At 41.2% G+C, this 21,305-nt stretch overlaps 1 protein-coding gene across 3 annotated transcripts in view; it reads right to left on the reverse strand.

Moving 5' to 3' along the window:
- The window catches only part of ARHGEF6 (Rac/Cdc42 guanine nucleotide exchange factor 6), a 91,550-nt gene that overhangs the window by 30,101 nt on the left and 40,144 nt on the right, over positions 1-21,305 (reverse strand). For all 3 annotated transcript variants that reach the window (XM_072125313.1, XM_072125314.1, XM_072125315.1), the window contains exons 10-11: positions 14,276-14,414; positions 9,617-9,676 (exon numbers count right to left, since the gene is read on the reverse strand). In XM_072125313.1, the coding sequence (XP_071981414.1) occupies positions 9,617-9,676; positions 14,276-14,414 (199 nt within the window). The remainder of the gene's footprint in view (positions 1-9,616; positions 9,677-14,275; positions 14,415-21,305) is intronic.

A 21,305-nucleotide genomic window follows, 5' to 3' on the forward strand; every position in this document is an offset into this window, starting at 1 on the left:
TGACTTGTATTATGTTATTAGAGGGAATTTAGCCAGGGAAGCCGTGTGTGGTCCAAATTGCATGAAAAAAATAAGAAAAATGTATATCTTTGATGCATTTTTATTTATTTTCCAGGTGTAATGAGGAGAAGGCTTAGAAAATGCCTAAAACGTACATGCCTTCCTGCTACGGTGCAGCATGTGACCTGTGTTGGACAAGTCTTTTGTAATATTACATGGGTATTTAAAATGGATTTTAAAAAAATTATGGTTTAGAAAAAAAAAAATCGGATTGGAAGAGAAAACCATACATTTTTTATTGATATTTTTTTGCATTTTTGATATATAGCAGTTTAAAAAAAAAAACCTGTATAAATATTTTTAAAAAATTAAGAAAAAAAAAAAAAAGAAGACCGTGTCATTGGGAAAAAAGTGAACTTTTCAGCAATTCTAGTAGTGCTTTTTGTAGCGCTTTAGATTGATTTTAACTATTTAGTGACAGAAGCTGTGCACAATATATAGCCACCGCTTGGTAGTTAATAAAACCAATCAGTTACGCTCGAAAGACATCAGGGTAGCCCAGGTCTAATGAGCGATTTCTGGCGTTGCTATGATTAGATTACTAATGACACATTAAAGATAATTTATGATTGAGCCACTCAATAGGCCATTGCAAAGCTTTCATGGATACATAACTTCACAGCCGCCCATTATATCATCCTCGGCTCATTAGCTGGGGAGTTATTCACTGATGCTGTCGCTAGGTTACACCTGATACGTGGAACAAGAATTGTCATCTCATTGTACAGGTAAGAAGTAAAATGATCACTTTAACAATCCTTCCTGACTCCCTCCTATATACAGGGCTGGATTAAGGGTGGTGTGGGCCCCTGGACTCAATCTGGTGGGGGCCTTTCCAACAATGCTTTTGGAAGTGTATAGCCTTCCAGCCCCCTGTAGTATGTAGCCTGCCAACTGGTGGGGGCCCCTTTAAAAAGTGAAAGTGGTGGGGGCCCCGGGGCTCGAGCCCCATGAGCCCCTCCTTTAATCCGGCCCTGCCTATATATATGCATCCTCAGATCGGCTGGGCGTGCAGGTTTAAGTAAATAGAAACAGGATTTTTCTTTAGCACTCTTTATTTTAAAAAAAATAATAATAAATTATAAGTTACGGTATGTTAAAATATGAAAACATCCCAGCTGTGTCCATATGCATTAGATTCTTCATTATGTCTATAGCAAACTGATGAATATTTTACAATGCAATGTATGAAGATATAATCTACATAGAACAATCAGTAAGTTTCTTCATACATTACATTACAGTACTGATAGTAGTGAAGAGCTGCATTAATAATTCTGCTGGCTTCAGAGCTGAACTCCCCAGTGTCTGTACAAAGCACAGTCTACTAATTTGCATTCTAAGAAGTTCACCCTGGATAGCAAAGCATCTAGGAAAAAGTTACTGCTAAACTGCAAAAAACTATGATATCAGCTTTAAAGGAAATCTACCACCAGGATAAAGGATTGTAAACCAAACACACTGACATACTGGTGTGCGCCCCCTCTGGCAGAAGCTTCGCTTCTTGTAGCTTGTTTTTAAGAAAAAAAGGGTTTAAAAATTATGCAGATGAGCCTCCGGGGCTCCAAAGTCCATTGACATCTATAGAGTCTGGGGCCCCTTAGGCTCATTTGCATAATTTGAACCTTTTTATTGTTAAAAAAAAGTCCTAAGAAGCTAAAAAAAAAAAAAGAAAAGCAGATCCTGTCAGAGGGGGCTCACACTAGTATATCAGTGTACTTGGTTTACAATTCTTTATCCTGGTGGTAGATGTCCTTTAAGACATGATAAGGAGAGAAAAAGCTTCTATGCGAAATATTTCTTATATATATATATATATATATGAACTTTGAAATTGCGTTCAAGGGAACCTGCCACTCAAATTAACCCACACAAAATAAGTACTTCATAAAACTATGCTTAAAAGGCCAAATAGTTCCTTTTCATGGATGCAATGTTAAATAAAAAAAATCAGTTAGTATACCTGAGGTGAGACCAATGATAATAATGGAGTCCGGGCACATACACTAGGATGCAGCGGTATTGCAGCAGGGTGACGTATTAGTGTATGTGCCGCACGGGCAAGAAGAGGATAAGCTGCTGGGAGAAGAAGGTGAGTAAAGAGGGTTTTATTCCGAGAGGGCCCCGTCGTGTTCATTTCATTTATCTAAAGTCTGGAAATGTGTGTCTAGCTTTGGGGACTTTTTGTAAATTTTTGGGTTTGATTTATCTTCGTGGATGATAAATGAGGCAGGCAAGTCTGTTGGTTTTTTGAGACTTTGGTCTAAAGACGCACAAAAGTCTCAAATGTTTAAGCAACCCCCTTGCCTACGCCTGACCGGAGTTTATTTACACAAAAATTGCGACTATTTGACATCTGGAAACTTATGACACATCAGACACTCCAGTGGGAAAAACAATACATTGAACCTGGTGAAATGGCAACAAAAGTAGCAAAACAAAGGCCCCAAAATGCTAAAAATTTGCAAAATAGACAGGAAAAAAAGGTCGCTAATTGCCTCCCTATGTGATTTGCATGCTCACAATGCAAAACACGGACGGAGCACATTTACTAAGGGTCCCCACACCATATTTTCGTCGGGTTCCCAGACTTTTTCCATTTTGCGCCGCATTTAACTGGGTTTTTTGGCGCACGCAATCGGATTTTGACTTATTTGCGCCGACTTTCATGCAACACAAATTGTGGTGCGGGCCGTTGGACGATCCAACGGATTCAGACTACGCTTGGGATAAAACATTCAAAATCGTGTCGCAAGCCAAGCACTTACATGCACCGGGAAGAAGAAGGTGAACTCCGGTGGACCTGAGCGGGGAAGCGATACATGCAGGAAATTGGACGCACGAACTTAGTGAATTGTGGCAACTCCAAATCCTCGTCAGACAACGTACCTCGGGGATCGGATGGGACGGCTAAGTAGTAAAGCTAGTCTAAGGTAACTACCATTTGACTCGTAAAGATAATGGGGCACTTTTACTAAGAACAGTGCAGTCTGTACTATGTGCAGTTTCCCTGTGTAGTGTGCAGGGGGCGCCAGATTAAGGATTTGTTGTGCCCATTCTTCATGAATCTGCACTGCCCTGAAAGAAGGCACAACTTTCTTTTTTGGTGCACCTTTGGAACACCTTGGAACACAGCCAGTTCCTCAGTAATTCATCCTGGTACTGAATGTCTCAATAAACTGATGTATCACTAATGCCATAAAACACACTAAAATTCACACTATAGAGTATGTACATTAAGAACACCATTCATAGGAAGAAGTCACCAAGAATTTCGGTGTTCAAAGTAGCAGATCATCACCTGCTCTCTGTCAGTGGTAATATCCCCCACCAGAAAAAAAAATGCCTGTTGCTCACTTGCAGGAAAATGTAAATAAAAAATATGATACGTAATTATGTAATATTAATATTTCCATCAATGATAAAAAAAAAATTGTACACACAAAAAATTCTAATAATTACCGTATATACTAGAGTATAAGCAGACTCGAGTATAAGCCGAGACCCCTAATTTTACCATCAAAAACGGGGAAAACATATTGACTCGAGTATAAGCCGAGGGTGGGAAATGCATTGGTCACAGACCCCCCCAGTATGTATACAGCCTGCCCCCAGTAGTATACAGCACAGCCCCCAGTAGTATACAGCACTGCCCCCAGTAGCATACAGCACTGCCCCCAGTAGTATACAGCCTGCCCCCAGTAGTATACAGCCTGCCCCCAGTAGTATACAGCCTGCCCCCAGTAATATACAGCACTGCCCCCAGTAGCATACAGCACTGCCCCCAGTAGTATACAGCCTGCCCCCAGTAGTATACAGCCTGCCCCCAGTAGTATACAGCACTGCCCCCAGTAGCATACAGCACTGCCCCCAGTAGCATACAGCACTGCCCCCAGTAGCATACAGCACTGCCCCCAGTAGTATACAGCCTGCCCCCAGTAGTATACAGCCTGCCCCCAGTAATATACAGCACTGCCCCAGTAGTATACAGCACTGCCCCCAGTAGTATACAGCACTGCCCCCAGTAGTATACAGCCAGTCCCCAGTAGTATACAACACTGCCCCCGGTAGTATACAACACTGCCCCCGGTAGTATACAGCACTGCCCCCAGTAGTATACAGCACTGCCCCCAGTAGTATACAGCACTGCCCCCAGTAGTATACAGCACTGCCCCTAGTAGTATACAACACTGCCCCTAGTAGTATACAACACTGCCCCCGGTAGTATACAGCCTGTCCCCAGTAATATACAGCCCTGCCCCCAGTAATATACAGCCTGCCCCCAGTAGTATACAGCACTGCCCCCAGTAGTATACAGCACTGCCCCCAGTAGTATACAGCACTGCCCCCAGTAGTATACAGCACTGCCCCCAGTAGTATACAGCACTGACCCCAGTAGTATACAGCACTGCCCCCAGTAGTATACAGCCAGTCCCCAGTAGTATACAGCCAGTCCCCAGTAGTATACAGCCTGCCCCCAGTAGTATACAGCCAGTCCCCAGTAGTATACAGCCTGCCCCCAGTAGTATACAGCCTGCCCCCAGTAGTATACAGCCTGCCCCCAGTAGTATACAGCCTGCCCCCAGTAGTATACAGCCTGCCCCCAGTAGTATACAGCCAGTCCCCAGTAGTATACAGCACTGCCCCAGTAATATACAGCACTGCCCCCAGTAGTATACAGCCCTGCCCCCAGTAGAATACAGCCCTGCCCCCAGTAGAATACAGCCCTGCCCGCAGTAGTATACAGCCCTGCCCCCAGTAGTATACAGCCCTGCCCCCAGTAGTATACAGCCTGCCCCCAGTAGTATACAGCCAGTCCCCAGTAGTATACAGCCTGCCCCCAGTAGTATACAGCCTGCCCCCAGTAGTATACAGCCTGCCCCCAGTAGTATACAGCCAGTCCCCAGTAGTATACAGCCCTGCCCCCAGTAGTATACAGCCCTGCCCCCAGTAGTATACAGCCCTGCCCCCAGTAGTATACAGCCCTGCCCCCAGTAGTATACAGCCCTGCCCCCAGTAGTATACAGCACTGCCCCAGTAGTATACAGCACTGCCCGCAGTAGTATACAGCCCTGCCCGCAGTAGTATACAGCCCTGCCCCCAGTAGTATACAGCCCTGCCCCCAGTAGTATACAGCCCTGCCCCCAGTAGTATACAGCCAGCCCAGCATTAAAAGAAAACAATAAACTTATATACTCACCCTCCGGTGGCCCCGCCCTGCAGCGCTGCTCCCCCGATGTCCACGCGGGTCCTCTCCTGGCTTTGGCGCCTGTCTTCTGTCTTCACTAACTTCGTGCCGGGCACCGCCATTGTTCTCCCCCGGAAGGCGCCTAGTATGACACGCCGCTGCTGACGTCATACTAGGCGCCGCCTGGAGGAAAAACATGGCGGCGCCCGGCACGAAGCCAGAAGAGGACCCGCGCGGACATCGGGGGGAGCAGCGCTGCAGGTCGGGGCCACCGCAGGGTGAGTATATAAGTTTATTATTTTTTAAAGTATTTTTTAAGTGACCTGTGACTCGTGTATAAGCCGAGGGGACGTTTTTCAGCACATTTTTTGTGCTGAAAAACTCGGCTTATACACGAGTATATACGGTAAATAGCAAAAACTAGACGAAAAGAGGGAAATCCATGCCAAAAATGAACTTTTTAAAATAGAGAAACTTTCTTGATAACAAATTAATTCTTTAAAATGTACTAAAAAGTTAAATAGCATTTAACACTATAGATTTGTTTGATGACACATTCCCTTTAAGAGGTGAACATGTTCTATAACCCAGCATATGCATGTCTGCAGGACCTTGAAGGTGCCCAAATAGCTCCCTGTTTCCTATAGATGAAAAGAATCACACTTTGGGTCCTGTTGTAGAGTTTGGACTGGGGACTATGGGCTTCCCATTAACCCCCAGTGTCGGCTGTATTGGCTACAATATGGGAAAACTTTTTCCTAAGTATAAAGTGTGACATGTGATTAGATATAACGTTACAGAAAGCCAAGTCTCAGCTCCGTTATCTGTATCATCATCACATTTTCCAGCTCTTGTTTTCTGAGAAGCTCGCTCGTCCTATGAACACATTGCAGCCATTACAGCGACGCTGCGGTTTTTCTCACTAGAAAACTCAACTTCACAGGGGAAACAAAAGTTCTGCGCACCAGGGGCAATCCCACATTTGTCACAGAATTTGTCAATTTAAGAATTTCACACAAAATGAAGGGAGATGTTACCCGAGAAACCTAGAATAGCATTAATTTGGGGTCAGACATAGACGCATATAGAAAGAGTATAGAAGGAGGGAATACATAGAAAAAAAAGTTAATGGGGTTTGCCCATGAAAGAAAGTTTTTAAAACTCTACAACTTTACAATTTTGCTCAGTTTTACAATCTGCTCTGTATAGATCTGCTGTAACACACACTGTCAGCTCTGCTATACCGCCTTCCGCTTCTATAAAGATCTTATCTGTAGTTTGTAGAGTAAGCCTTTGCACATTGCTGCGTGCCAGCAGGAAGTGCCTGTGTCTGAGCTAGTCTTGTAATGCAGGGGGGAGGGGCAGAGAGCACTGCATCGTGCAGATAGCAGAAGCTATTCATTAGAAGAAACTGCTCTTTAAGACCATAGAAGATAGAAGATTTACAGTCAGATCCCATGGGAACCCAAAATTGTATACACCAGGGCTGATAGAGACAGGTTGGAATTATAGCTGTGAAATGTTTGTTAAGAACAGTGAATTAGAGAATGTGTTGTTTTGTTATATTTAAGAATCTGGTCTTTGTGGGAATACCCCTTTAATACGTATTGTCATTGATCTATGCACCAGTCTAATTTATTTAGTCTTTACATATTATTAAATTTGTGAACTACTTTGGTTTATCGTTTCTCCTGTAGGCAGATCAGTAACAATGATCAGTGGTCAATTAACAAATCATGGCGGCATGTAACAATATTGGTGTTTTGCAGTTGTTATGGGTCAATGCAGTTATTTTGGGTCAATGCGCTATTTCATATAAGTTTACTGATGAGGATAGGGACTGAGGCGAGGCGACGAGGGGGACTGAGGCGCGCCGACGAGGGGGACTGAGGCGCGACGGCGAGGGGGACTGAGGCGCGACGGCGAGGGGGACTGAGGCGCGACGGCGAGGGGGACTGAGGAGCGACGGCGAGGGGGACTGAGGAGCGACGGCGAGGGGGACTGAGGAGCGACGGCGAGGGGGACTGAGGCGCGACGGCGAGGGGGACTGAGGCGCGACGGCGAGGGGGACTGAGGCGCGACGGCGAGGGGGACTGAGGCGCGAGAAAGCAATGTGCCAATAAAAGGAAATGATGCTTGGCAAAACAGGAGCCAAAGACAGATATCCAGTTGGTAGCCTTGGAGAAGCCTTCGTAATAGTTGTGACTGTAAGACTCCTTCTACACTCACAATGCGTGCTCCCCGGATCGCATGGCCCGACCGCTGCAAAGTTCAGTTCTGGTGTTCAGCATTCGGGCCGTGTGATCCGGGCAGGACGCATTGCGAGTGTGATAAGGGGACACTCGCGAGTGTAGAAGGGGCCACAGAGAAGCAAAGGAACAACTACAATAAAAGAATATTTCGGCCATGGCACGTCACCCGATGCAACGTGCAGTTTTCAAATGTGGTCTCATGTAGGCCTTACTTATTACTGCGAAGCCTCCTATGATTTTATAAAGTAGTATCTAAAAGACTACAAAACATTGTAAAAACCTCTCAAAACAACTTTCTGGCATATAGATAACAACTACACAGACAATCGAGTTTTCCATAACATCAAAATGCATGAATATCTCAGAGTGTGTTTTCACATCATATCTCTCCATCATAGACCAGTTCTCTATGATGTGAGGGAATTTTCATTTTAAGATACAATAGGTATAGAATAACCACAGGATATAACTGGGGAGAAAGGAAACTGCACCCACACAACTTACATGTATAGGAACTCTTACTATCGCATCGCAAATGTGACCATGTGCATCATCCAGGCTGTATTACTCACTTTCCAGGACATAGAATTATTCACGTGGAGTGAACTATGTATCAACTATGTATCTGCCTTTCCCTTTCTTCTGGTCCATTATAGAAAAGAAAAACTGAAAGGTCGACAAATTTACCATATGATGGATATTGATGGATCCCTTTGCCCCCCCCCCCCCCCCCGACTATATTGGGGTCCATTTGGTTTTCATCATTTTGCCAGACAAAATGGCAGAGATTGTGGTGTTTCATCTATAGGTAGATATAGGTAATTTTGGTTCTAAATGCACCTCCAATATAAAAGTAATTTCCTTGCATGGCTAGTATTACTATTTTAGTACTATTTTACTAAAATGGAAACAGAGGGATAACTTGATGTGATAGGAGCCACTTGCATCTATGTTCGTTTGACCAGGGCCCAAACATTATTGCTAGATCCCGGAATTGAAACAAGAAAAACTCTATAGGTCTACAGTTACACTAAGACACAATGGAAATGTGCAATTCACTGATCAAATGTGCATTCATGTAAATGATGTGCATTTTTATGTTAGCCACATTACTTAAAGGAAATCTACCAACAGGATGAAGGATTGTAAACCAAGCACACTTAAATGCTGATATGTGCCCTTTCTGGTAGGATCCACTAAGTTTTTTTTACAAAAAAAGGCTTTAACACTAGTGCAAATGAGCCTGAGGGGTTTCGGGCTCAATTAATGACTATAGAGCCTGGAGCCCCTCAGAGTAATTTGCATAGCATTTAAAGCCTTTTTTTGTTAAAAAAAAATAAAAAATACCAGCATGTAAGTGTGCTTGGTGTAAAATCCTTCATCCTGCTGGTAGATTTCCTTTAACAGAACTAGGCACTAGGTTCATATTGCATAAGTAGCCATTATGATCTCATATAGCGCTCAGTAGTACACAAATACATCTTAAAATACGTCTCATGTCCAGTAGAACTGTGCACATAGTTTTAATGCTACATTCTGGAGCAAAGTAATCCAACTAATAGTACAGATAGGACACTATGGGGTTACTTAACATACACTGGCACCAAGTACACCAGCATATGATTTCATCCCCACCCCTCTGTCAATGGGTGGCTGTGGCTGTGTCCGTCAGCTATTTTACTCCACGCCTTGCTTGGCAATGAGTTGCACTCTATGCTGCACCCGTTCAAGGCTTGCTAGTACGCAGGTGCAGCCTGAACTTCCGCCACCAGTGCCCCCTTCACACCCCTCCAAGCCCCCTTGGCATGGAGGTGGTGTAAAGTAGTATTTGCCCCAGGGTCTGTAGTTTTCCATCTACAACCAATCACACTTCATTATGAATTTATGAATGATATTGATTTTGGTTGTGTGCAATTAGCCTAAGATATTGGGGGTTCTCCAGGTTTATAATGGTTGGTTCAGAATACAGAATTTCTAGAAGGTGCTTCAAAATGGAAGTCTGCTTCCCGACCTGTTCCACTCAATGCACATGGAAAAATTATAGACTTGATGCTCTCTTCTCACAACCCCACCACTAGATATAAACACGCAGCGTCTGGCGGCAATCTCATCTTACCACAAGAGCCTTGAAAGAGGCAGTAACTCGCAGAACATCTTTGTGATCTGGATGTGCTTCCTAGAAGAAGAAGAAAAAAAAAAAATCATTGATATGGTTTAGTTTTTTTCCATATGTTGCGTTACACAACATACAAACTGCTAATCTCCCACAGTCACATACAATTCATAAGAAGTGGAAATTTTTGTTGTTGTGCACAATGAATTTTTTTTTTCCGAATTTTTTTTTTATAAATTGTTAATATGCCCCTAAAATGCTGAGGTTTTGCTGCGGCTTTTTCTTAAATATTTTCTATAATTTGAATAAGAAGAAAAGAAAGTTACAAAAAAGTTATGCATTACTTGAACGGGGCGCGGACCGGATATTGCGCAGGCGCATGCCACTAAGGATCATGGGACTTGAAGTCCCAAGGAGGAGGGCCACGCCATCATGAATCTTTAGTCAAGCTCAGAAAATTAATGACAAGAATGACAAAAAAAATGGAAAAAAACTAAAAAGGGGTAATTTCAAAGGGGGGGGGGGCATAAACTACTGTAATTAGATTACATATATACTTGAGTATAAGCCGACTCAAGTATAAGCCGACTCAAGTATAAGCCGAAGCCCCTAATTTTACCACAAAAACCTGGTAAAACCTATTTTTTTTTTTTTACTCGAGTATAATCCAAGTTTGGGTTTTCAGACCATTTTTTTGTGCTGAAAAACTAGACTTATACTCGATTATTTATGGTATATACGATAGTTATTAATCTTTTTTCCTTTTTTTTTTTTTTAATAGAGTGGCCGGAGAACCCCTTTAAGTCATTAGAAACTTTATCAGCAGCCACTGTGAGTACAAGAGAGGAAACTCATTTATGCAAACTGCTGTAAGCAGAAAAAAAATGAGAGGACAAAGAAATATTTTTCTTTAATAAAGTATATATATATATAAATGATTTATACCATTTGGCTTGGTTTAGCTTAGTTCCGCCTCTGTCCTAGCCCAAAGCTAAAATACAGAACACCGTCATCAATTCTTCTTTCAGCATTGAGATTCTGCTAAATACGTCAGAATTTTTTTTATCACAATAATTAAAGAGACAGAAAATATTTGTATCAAAGAGGTTCTGTTCTTGTAGCGAAAATGCCGAGTGATCTGGAGTGAGATTGCAGAATAACATTTCTGCTGTGTGCATTTTATGTATCTATATTATAGAGGTTATAAGGGAGGCTTTTATGTGGCGGGTCAAAGATATCGGAATAGAACAGATTGCTGGCGCTGTGGAGAATCAGAACAGTCTTCTTAGTTTTGTTTCTTCGCTTTCTGAATTTACACGGAGAAACGGCAGCGATGTGTACATTATTCTTATGTAAATAAGGCCATTTATGTAGAAATATTCTGCTGACTGAAGACTCTAGCCATTTCCATACAGAGCGGCTAACTCTCCTTAATATGTCCTCTTTTCCAAACACTGACCCACATTAACTATGCTGAACACGGCACTTTTCTGCATCTCATTTTAGACACATTTATTATTTAGAAGTCCCCCCCCCCCCCAAATAAATCTGATTTTGCACATTTATAACATTTTCCGTTACTAGAATATGACAGTCATAAAACTGAAATAAACTTTTCTAGCAACAAAACAATAATGCAAATTAGAGCAAAATGTTATTGGTTTAAAGTTGTATGACAATTGCTTTGGTTGTAAATAAAGCCAAAAAATTGATTTTGCATTATTGCATTACCTGTCCGTGTTCTAGCCCTCTACAAATCAGAACATTTTACTTAAGATGGTTGAGTGTTTTTTTTTTGGTTTTGTTTTGAATTTCTTTTATAAACCATGAAAAATTTTCCACAATTTTCAAGCACTTTTCTAATAGTAGACAACTTTAATTATTTCTAAAAAGTTTCAGAACTTCATTACAGGCGGTCCCCTACTTAAGAACACCTGACTTACAGACGACCCCTAGTTACAAACAGACCTCTGGATATTGGTAATTTACTGTTCTTTAGTCCTAGGCTACAATAATCAGCTGTAACAGTTATCACAGGTGTCTGTAATGAAGCTTTATTGTTAATCCTGGTTCTTATGACAACCCAACATTTTTAAAATCCAATTGTCACAGAGACCCAAAAACTTTTTGACTGGTTTTATAGTGTATACATTATAATGAATACAGTTCCGATTTACAGACAAATTCAACTTAAGAACAAATTGACATCCTGTAAGTAACTTGTGTTTCCAGTAAAATTCACCTTTATGAACCATATTCATAAGAGAATCAGCACGTTTCAGTTTTTTACGCTTTACTCATCAGAAATCACAAGTAAGGCCCAAAGAAGAAACAAGTCAAAGGGCTGGAGCTATTTACAAGTCTGTGTTTGACCGCCCATGACTCCGGGATATCCAGGTTTTACACGCACAGAGTAAGTGGTGAGCAGGTGACTGGACATTAACATTTTATTTATTCTTATAGAGAAGCCTATGGGGAAATATATTATAGATGAAAGAGCCATTATGACAAATATGTACACAACGCAACCCAAAATACACTACTGTCGTCAAAAAACTCAAATGATAGCTAGTTTATGTTCTGGTGAAAATATTAGATCTACCTAAAATTAGAACATTTTAAAATTACAACTTTATTATAAACCTTGAAATAAGGGCCACTCTTCAGCCACCAGAATCAAAGACATTATTCAGCATATGTAGAGGACAGTCGGATCAGGATGTTGATGTCCCTAAGATCCAATCTCTCTTTTATATCACCCCATACATTGCTGAACTAATGTATTACACAAAGGTGCTACTCTCTAATCCTATAATATAAATACCAATATAAGTATATAGGATCAAAGATTCTCATCCATAAACTGTAACTCCAGTATTATAAAAATATTTCAAATCTTTATTTATACACAATATGGCAATCAAAAAAACACTTAAAAAAACATACAATAGAATCCACAAATCCTCAATAGTGCCGAGATATGCCGGCGGAAGCACATAGGGAGAACTGTGTGATGTGCATCCGCAATACTATTACACCTTAGTGAATCCATGCGCCTCTGATGACAATTCCCACATATTGGGACTGTAGAAACACATCAGATGAATGGTGCACAGGCTATTTAGGATAACTTACCACCAATGTTTATCAGTATCCGTTGTAATATTGTAATTCGGCATGGTGCTATGACCTGGTATGGATGAGAGCGTAGCACCCTTGTGTTATACACTAGTTCAGCAATGTATGGGGCGATATAAAAGAGAGATTGGATCTTGGAAACATCCTGATCCAACTATCCTCTACATTATGGTGGCTGAAGCGTGACCAAAATACACTACTGCCAAGTGCATTTGCCATTATTTTGCTGTAGACTGCAATGTATGAACTGTTTTTTTATTCTAAATACTGTTCAAATACATAAGAAAATTCGGCAAAAATTCTAGGAATCCATCTGTAATCATAAACCTTAGAAATGACAGCCTCTCCCAGTGTACATGTGCCTATGGGCGATCTGAATCATACCTTGTATCCTAGCTTTCTCTGACATATTTAGGATCTAAATAATACAAACACAGAAGCAGAGCTCCGGATGTATATAGATTCATAGCCTGCAACCAGTTATATATTACATATTAGAAGAAAGATCTAATTAATAATGCAGTCAGAGACGGTGAGGAGCATGACAACCTCGGCCAAGCTGCTTCTCACCTCTGCCCTCCACCTAGTGCCAATAGAAAATGATGCGAGGTGCACTGGATACTGGAGATTTTAATGCACCTGCTAAGGAAGTGCAAATTTAGACCAGACAATATTATGTGGCACTTATGTTAACTATTAAAGTGTATGAGATTGTTTAGTCTTACTTTACACCTATTGCCAGTTGGCTCAGTTTAAAGAGCACCTGTCACCAGGAATGTGATTTTTAGCTAGTGACAGGTTCAGATAGCCTATACTGTTCTGATTTTAAAAATTCCTTTGTCAAAATTATGAATAATTTCAGTCGTTTTTATAAGTTTAATTCACATTACCGGGCTCCATGCCAGCAGAACGTGGTGAGTCCCTAGGGAGGGGGCAGTTGCAGACTGTGTCAGTCTCCTCTACTTCAGACTCATCCAGCTTCCTCTCTACTTTCTGTCATGTGCATTGAGAAGGCAGGGGTGGGAGGGGGATGGTCTGGAGTAGAGGAGTAATGCATGAGAAGACACAGGCACACATAGGCTGCAGCTGCCCCTTCCGTCAGGTCTCACCACATGCTGCTGGTAGGTAGCCAGGTAATGTGAATCAAAATTATATAAACTATGTAAATGATTCACCATGCTGACATTTTTAAAATCAACACAAGATCAACATAGCATAGTATATTGGAACCTGTCAGAAGCTAAAAATGACATTTCAGGCTTTAAGGCAGAAAATGAAATTCCCCAGAATTCGATCTAAATTTCTGCCTAAAAACTGGGGATTTTGAAGCAGAGTGGGCTTGACCTCAGTTGCAACACCATGTGCCAGAAAAAAGTAATATATATATATATATATATATATACACCCAGCCTTATGATGCTGAAAGGATGCACACAAAAAGGATGCACCCACACATTCGTTGGATAATAGTTTACATCAAGTAAATGCTACAACATAAACAGGCGCTTTACTAGTAACACTTACCTCCATGTGCCTTTCCAGTTCTTGCAGGAGGCTGACATATTTCTCCAGCCTCATGAAAGGTTTGCTGAGGCTTGTGGTTAGCAACAAAATTCCTGGGTTAGTGGCTCCTTGTCCTTCCATAAACTTCTCCAGTTCATCACTAATAAAGAAGAAAAGGAAAAGGTAAATGGGCACCAAAGTCACCAAGATCAAGACCCTAGAGAAATAACTGAATTAGTGATCGCTTAAAAGACTCCTATATAGGTAATGTGCTGCTCATGTAGATTAGTTAGTAGTTTGCACACAGGGATGGATTACGACTGCCATGGTCCCTGGGCTGTATGAACATTAAATCCCTTAAAGGTCTGGGATTCACTTCCTACAAATGGTACTACAATCAGCTTCTTAAGGAATGGAGGATGTGTCCCTTCTGTCTGCTTTTAATCTGTATTTTCAGGACCTTTGGAGGACCTTTCAAGGTCCTGAAATGGCTCTTGTGTACATATGAGTTTAGAGCAGGAACGGATTTACGAGTATCTCATGGCTGGTGAGGGCTCTTCTCAGTATAAAGTATGGTGGGTGGACTGGGTAGCCATGACCCCCTAGAAGACCTGGGTCCGGGATACTGCCCAACTGCCTACATTATAACCAACTAAATAATGAATGTGCAGATGTTATTTGTTTTACAAAAACTTCTCTGTACAGAGAGAGGTTTTCTTGCTGGTTTAAATCAGACTTAATCAGAGCCCAACACTTGCTATATCCCAAAAAAATAACATATATACTAATCACTAAAAGGGAGTATGGTATTCATCCAATCAGAGATGATGATGTAAAATATCAGATTGAGGAGATGATTAAATACTCACCTTCTAACTCCTATGTAGGAAAAAAAAACAAGACCTTAATCTCCAAATCTGACAATTAGGTTGCAAATAACCTCTCTGATTGGCAAAATCAGTGATAATATGAAAAAGGGTTCCTCTATTGCCCCATTGAGGTTACTTTAGGTAGTACAGGGGGAGAGATGTCGGTAACAATCTGGAAATTTTCTTCCAGATGCGGGTTGATGCTTCATCCCTCCCTTACAGAAATTAAAAATGTTAAAAATAAAGTCCGATCTCGAATATTGTACATTTGGGGTCCCAGGTAGCCACACAAAGTTTCCCTTCTATAAGTCACTTGTGTCAGGCCCACCAGAGGATTCTCCGATCATCCGATGGGCCAGTCTGACTGGCACAAATCTACAAGTCTCCCCTATCTGTAGTATTTAGAAAGTGAATGGTAGAGCCAGAGAACGCCCAGTGCTATATACAGTTGGTCCCCTACTTAAGGACACCAGACTTACAGATGACCCCTAGTTAAAGACGGACTGCCCACTGTGACTTCTGGTGAAGCTCTCTGGATGCTTTACTATAGTCCCGGACTGCAATAATCAGCTGTAATGTGTATAATGAAGCTTTATTGATAATCCTTGGTCCCACTACAGTAAAAAAAAAAATTAAAATCCGATTGTCACAGGGGCAAAAAAAAAAAATGTCCTCTGGATCTACAATTATAAAATATACATTTTTACATACATACAAATTCAACTTAAAAACAAACCTACGTACCCCATCTTGTATGTAACCCGGGGTATGAACCCTATTGAATGGCGCAGCTGGATGCATGCCCGTCCTGAGCTCTTACCATTAGTCAGAACAGGACCCCCACTCTCCAGATTGCTGGGCTTCCGTTCTCATGCTCGGTAATTGGACCCTCACCGATCAGTAATCCCCCATCCTGTTGTACAACCCCTTTAAAACTGCTATCATGTAGATATCCTAAACATTCCACTAAATGGCTCTGACAATGATAATCCATTTCATTTAGTAGGTAGTGATCAGCTGCATTTGCCAGACATGGAGTAAAACGGCTTATTAACTACTGATATAAGGATAATGAGGTATGGAGGGTCTCAGTTATGAGGAAAGAGACGACTATGAGGGGACATGGTTAATTTATATAAATATATTTTTTACCATCCAAAAAAATATGGTGGTAAGTTGTTTCAAGTTAAATCAAATCAAATCAAAAGACGAGGAGATGTCTTCATCTGGAGAAATCAAGGGTTTATCACCAGAAGCGACAGAGGTTTTTTTTTTTTAGTATGAGAACTGTCAATCAGTGGAATAGCCTGCCTCAGGCGTTGGTCACAGCAGGGATAGCAGAGAGCTTCAAGAAGGGTCTAGATGCCTTTTTACACCTAAATAACATTGATGGTTATGTTATAAAGAATTGTTTCCCCTAAATCTCTTACTCTTCCTGGACATGTGTCTTTTTTCAACCATATAAACTATGGTACGGAGGCTGAAATCTGTCTACTGTAAAATTATTTATAAGATAAATATTATTTAGATTTTTTTAGAAATTTCTGTCATACTGAAGAGGCCAAATGCTATTCCCCTTTTGCCTTGAGTGCTTCACCTCAAAATCTATAGACCTATAATGAGTACTGGGGTTTGTAAATTAAAGCTGAAGAACTTAGAGTAGAGCCTGTTCACATCTTAATTATTTCATCAATTCTTAGCCTCATTTATCATCAGCTAAAACCATGTGTGGTCAGCACAGAATCGGTGCAAATCTTTCCATATAGATTATCTCTGCTTGGGCTCAAAATAACGGACGTAAAAAAACTTGATAAAATAACATAATAGTCAACTGACCCTTAGACCCACACTGATTATAACTTTTTTATATGTTACTGTGAATTACCCTTCAGTTACCAATATGGCATCAACTAGTCTAAAAATTCTAGAAGTTTGCTTAAAAAAAAATCTCAAAATAGCAATATCCCAGGCAGATACAACTACTGTACTGGGCACAAATCAGCTCTTGCTCCGGTGGATGATTTTGGCCCCCCCTCCGAGTTTACAGTCCTCGAATCTGATGGTTGTCTATTTGGGGATAGTTACCCACAGAGATATCTCTAAGCTTGAGTTGCTTAACATTGCCCCAGTTATGTATTATGTGACTGCAAAGTTAAGAGTATGGTCGTTAGTAGGTTTGAGTTAATATTGTTAATATGGTCCTCCTACCTACGCAATCTTACGGCTTCGTCATTGTAGCCCAGCTCTCATTTCCTATCCATTAATAAACTCCTGACCCTGTTTTTATGGAGAAATGGTCAACCAAGAATTGCAAGGGACACTATGAAGGCCCCGATGGACGGAGGTGGCCGGGCACTACCCCACATGCAGAAATATTACTAAGCAGTACAATTGACTTATGATGTTTGGTGGATAAGGGCAGACCCCGATAATCCATCTGTAGGTCCTTGTAGGCTCCTATAAATCAATTTTGTTTACAGGAGTGGGAAGACTCATCGGTTGTACTATTCTACGAACATGGTGGTGACGGTTTGAAGACTAGGGGGTATGGTCTCCCATTACCCCCCTCAGGCGTTACCATTTCCTACCCAAGCTATGCTTCCTTCCAGATTATCAATTTTCGGGCCATAAGTGGGTTAAATATCTTACCCCAGTTAAATCAGAATGGAATTCTTAAGATATTTGTGTCCCATGGTCATTGCCAAGTTCATTGCCTTCCAAAGGTATTTACAGTCGTGTCACACGCTAGGGGTGCAGTTTAAGGGGAAGCTTGAGCACAACCCATTAGAAGCCATTCCTAGGACTAAGGATCTGGCTAAACCTACATCCACCTTCTATAAATAATTTATGGACACTCAGCCTTCACCCTCTGAGAGAAGCTTTCATATCTGGCAGAGAGATATTCCTGAGTTAGAGGATTGTTTACCTAAAAGAAATGACATGTAACTGGCGATCAGCAGTCATCACTGCCCGGGACCAGCTGATACAGATCAAATGGATGCATCAAATATATCTGACCCACTTGCGTTGGCATCAGATGCACAGACTTCCCTCTGCTTAGTGCCCTAAATGTGGGGATGCCCATCCTTTCTGGACATTCATTCATACATTAAAGAGCGTCTGGACCTCCCTGGAGTCTGCTCGCCTTAGGTATGTCTGCTAGGTCTAGTTAGGATGCTAAATTTGAGAGGGCTCTTTTTAGTCTACTAAAAACATCTACTAAGCACTCCACACTTGCTAAATGGATCTCGCTGATCAATACGGATCTTCTGGTCTATAAAACGCACTTATGTTGCCAGAGGCACCCTGGATCAATTCTCTTTGCTTTGGGATTTATGCCTGGCTGCCCAGACTGCGTCGCACATGGAGTAGGCATCGCTTCCCTGTGTGTGTTGTTTATGTGGTTGCGTGTCCTCCGCCCTCGGGTAGGTGCCTTAGGCTGGGATAATTCCTGCTATTTATTTGCTTTGCTGCATGATGTAATTATACTAGGAGGCTCTTTATATGCTATCGCCAGAAACTTTTGATTGTATTTTGTACTTCCCTTATGTAGATGTTTGGTATGTTGTTACTTTTTTGAAAATTGGGAAATAAAGACTCTGAGAAAAAAAAAAAAGATAGAAATACTTAATTTCTCTAGTAACAAAATAATTGTACTGTAAGCCAGTTGTAGTGTAGAATAAAGTAGGAGGGATGCTGGTGCCAGGCTGGTACTATACTCTGCACTGATGAAGGACAAGCAGCCTGAACCAGCAGCCATCTACATTCAGAGGCTTTGAATATAAGGGAGGGTTACATGCAGAGCGCCACCAGGTATAAGGAATAGGTACAACAAACATAGATAAATGCTCTTTATTAAAAATGGTAAGGGCAATGTGTTTTGTCTTCATCAGGCCAACAAGGTAAAAGCCGCAGGAATGTAATGGCGGAAGTGTCTTGCAGTGGTCTACATAATCTACATTGGTCTTCCTACTCCTTACAGTCGTGTAAGTGTCAGCCATGTAGAAGCGCTACACACGGCGTGATAACTACTCACCTACTCAACCGGTGAGCATTTTTGCCTCTCCTTTTTTCAATCCAACCATATTTGGGCTTTCTACGCCATGATATACTTCTCTTTCTTAATTTTTTTCTTATTAGCATTTATCTATTGTACATTCAGTTATTGTATTGTGTTCCCATGTCAGCAACTCATTGTTATTGTTTGCATGATGAAAAATTACACATTTTTCCAATATACTTTCTGTATCAATTCCTCACAGTTTTCTACATCTTATGGACATTTTATGGACAGGAATCTCTGGCTGATGAGGTAAAAGACAGGAGGCTTCACCTTACATATCAAGAAAGCAGAGCAGAACTATTACTAGATGTGTATTGGTAAATTACCTAGTATCCTGCTCCTCACACTTACATACACATTACAAAAACATGAGGTAAAGTGGCAAACCCCTTTAACTGTGACGGCGAGTCATAAACTAGCAATTTAGCTCCATTAATGCTGGTAAGGGACAGAATTTTCCGAGCAGGAATTGACTAATAGCATATCTGACCTACTAAGTTGTGGCTCTGCCGTTACGATTTGGTGATCATCTGTTACATATGTTCATATTATTGTTTCCACACTTTTTTAATCTTTACAGTACTAGAACTGGATCACTTGCCTCGGCTAGTTTTTATGTAATCACACTTAGATGCCGGCAGAATGATCCTGAAACAGTATCTTATCTTCAGTAACGCTAAAAATAACATCCAGAGAAAATAGACTAACAAAAATATGTAAATGAGGCTCGGCCCCTCCTGTTAGTGTCACCCAAGCTGCTAAGTGCTCCGTTGGCGTAAAATTATTCAAGCCTCTTGCTGGTGCTTATTTAACCTCCCTTTAAATGGGGTTATTATGAAACACATATAGAAGACCTATCCTTAGGAGAACTCATGAATCTGAAATTGGTGTTATCCTAAGGACGGCTCAATAAAACTTTGGTCCAGGAAACAATTTAGTTGTATTTTTCATACATTATAGAACATGTATCATTGAAGGGGACAGTACAAAAAGATGGAAATGGCCATGGAAGTGAAAATTCTCCTTAACAAAAAAGCCTTAAGGACATGATGTGTGATCTGTATACTGTATAAGCTAAATCCACATGTTAGGAAGTTGAATAACTTCCTAAATTTTTCATTTACTTCTCATCTTATACTGATCCGGAGTTACAGATTCTATCCAAATCCATTCAGGATTCCACTGCCCACTATTCACAATAGATAGCATGCGCATGGTTACATACATCAATCATGTAACAGCTGAATGCCAACAGTGAATGGGGGGGGAATGAACTTTTGACACTTTCTGGTATAAATACAGCACGTTTTCAGGTGAAGGAGCTGCTCATCTAAGCTGCGGCCAATCCGCAGCTACACCAAAAGTCGCAGCTTTAGGCAAAAACCAACCCTGCACCTACACCTGAAACTTAGATATTTTAATCATCAAACGTAAAAACGTAAAAGGGGTTGTCTGAGCTTATTAAAAACCCCTTGGGTGGCCGGGATGGGGTGTGTTAAAAAAATAAACATGTACTTACCTCTGCATCCAACGCAAACTGAACGCACCACGGCTTCCCTGACCCTGTTCGTTTACATGGAGCATGGAACGGAGAGACCGCAGCGCTGGATGCGGAGGTAAGTACATGTTTTTTTTTTTTTTGACTCGCACATCCCAGCCACCCAAGGGTTTTTTTTTTTTATACCCCTTTAAAGTAGAAACTCCTTCAAGTCAGCAAGGAGTTCTGGGAGATTTCAGCTGGGAGATTATTTACAAAATAATTTTTACAACAACCAAAGCGAAACATAAAACTTACATAACTGTGCTGACCTGAACACAGACATTAACACATTTTATTACTATACTGATAAGGCAAACAATAACCAATCAATCATTCTGAAGCTTTAAAGACAATTATAAACTCCTCCACTGCCCTAGACCACCAGGGAAGCTGTTAATAAGATCACAACATAATCCCTGATGGAAGCAGGTATTAAAACCTCCATCACCCAAGACCCCCAGGGAACCATATACTAAAATCTCTTCTTTTGTGAAACACCAGAGATGGCTGTAATAAATATTTCAATCCTCTAGACCAGCTGGGAAGCCGATGTTAACCTTTTAAATATCTTGGACCACC

Source organism: Engystomops pustulosus, chromosome 9 (genome assembly GCF_040894005.1).
Source record: "Engystomops pustulosus chromosome 9, aEngPut4.maternal, whole genome shotgun sequence".
In the NCBI taxonomy this organism is placed as follows: domain Eukaryota; kingdom Metazoa; phylum Chordata; class Amphibia; order Anura; family Leptodactylidae; genus Engystomops; species Engystomops pustulosus.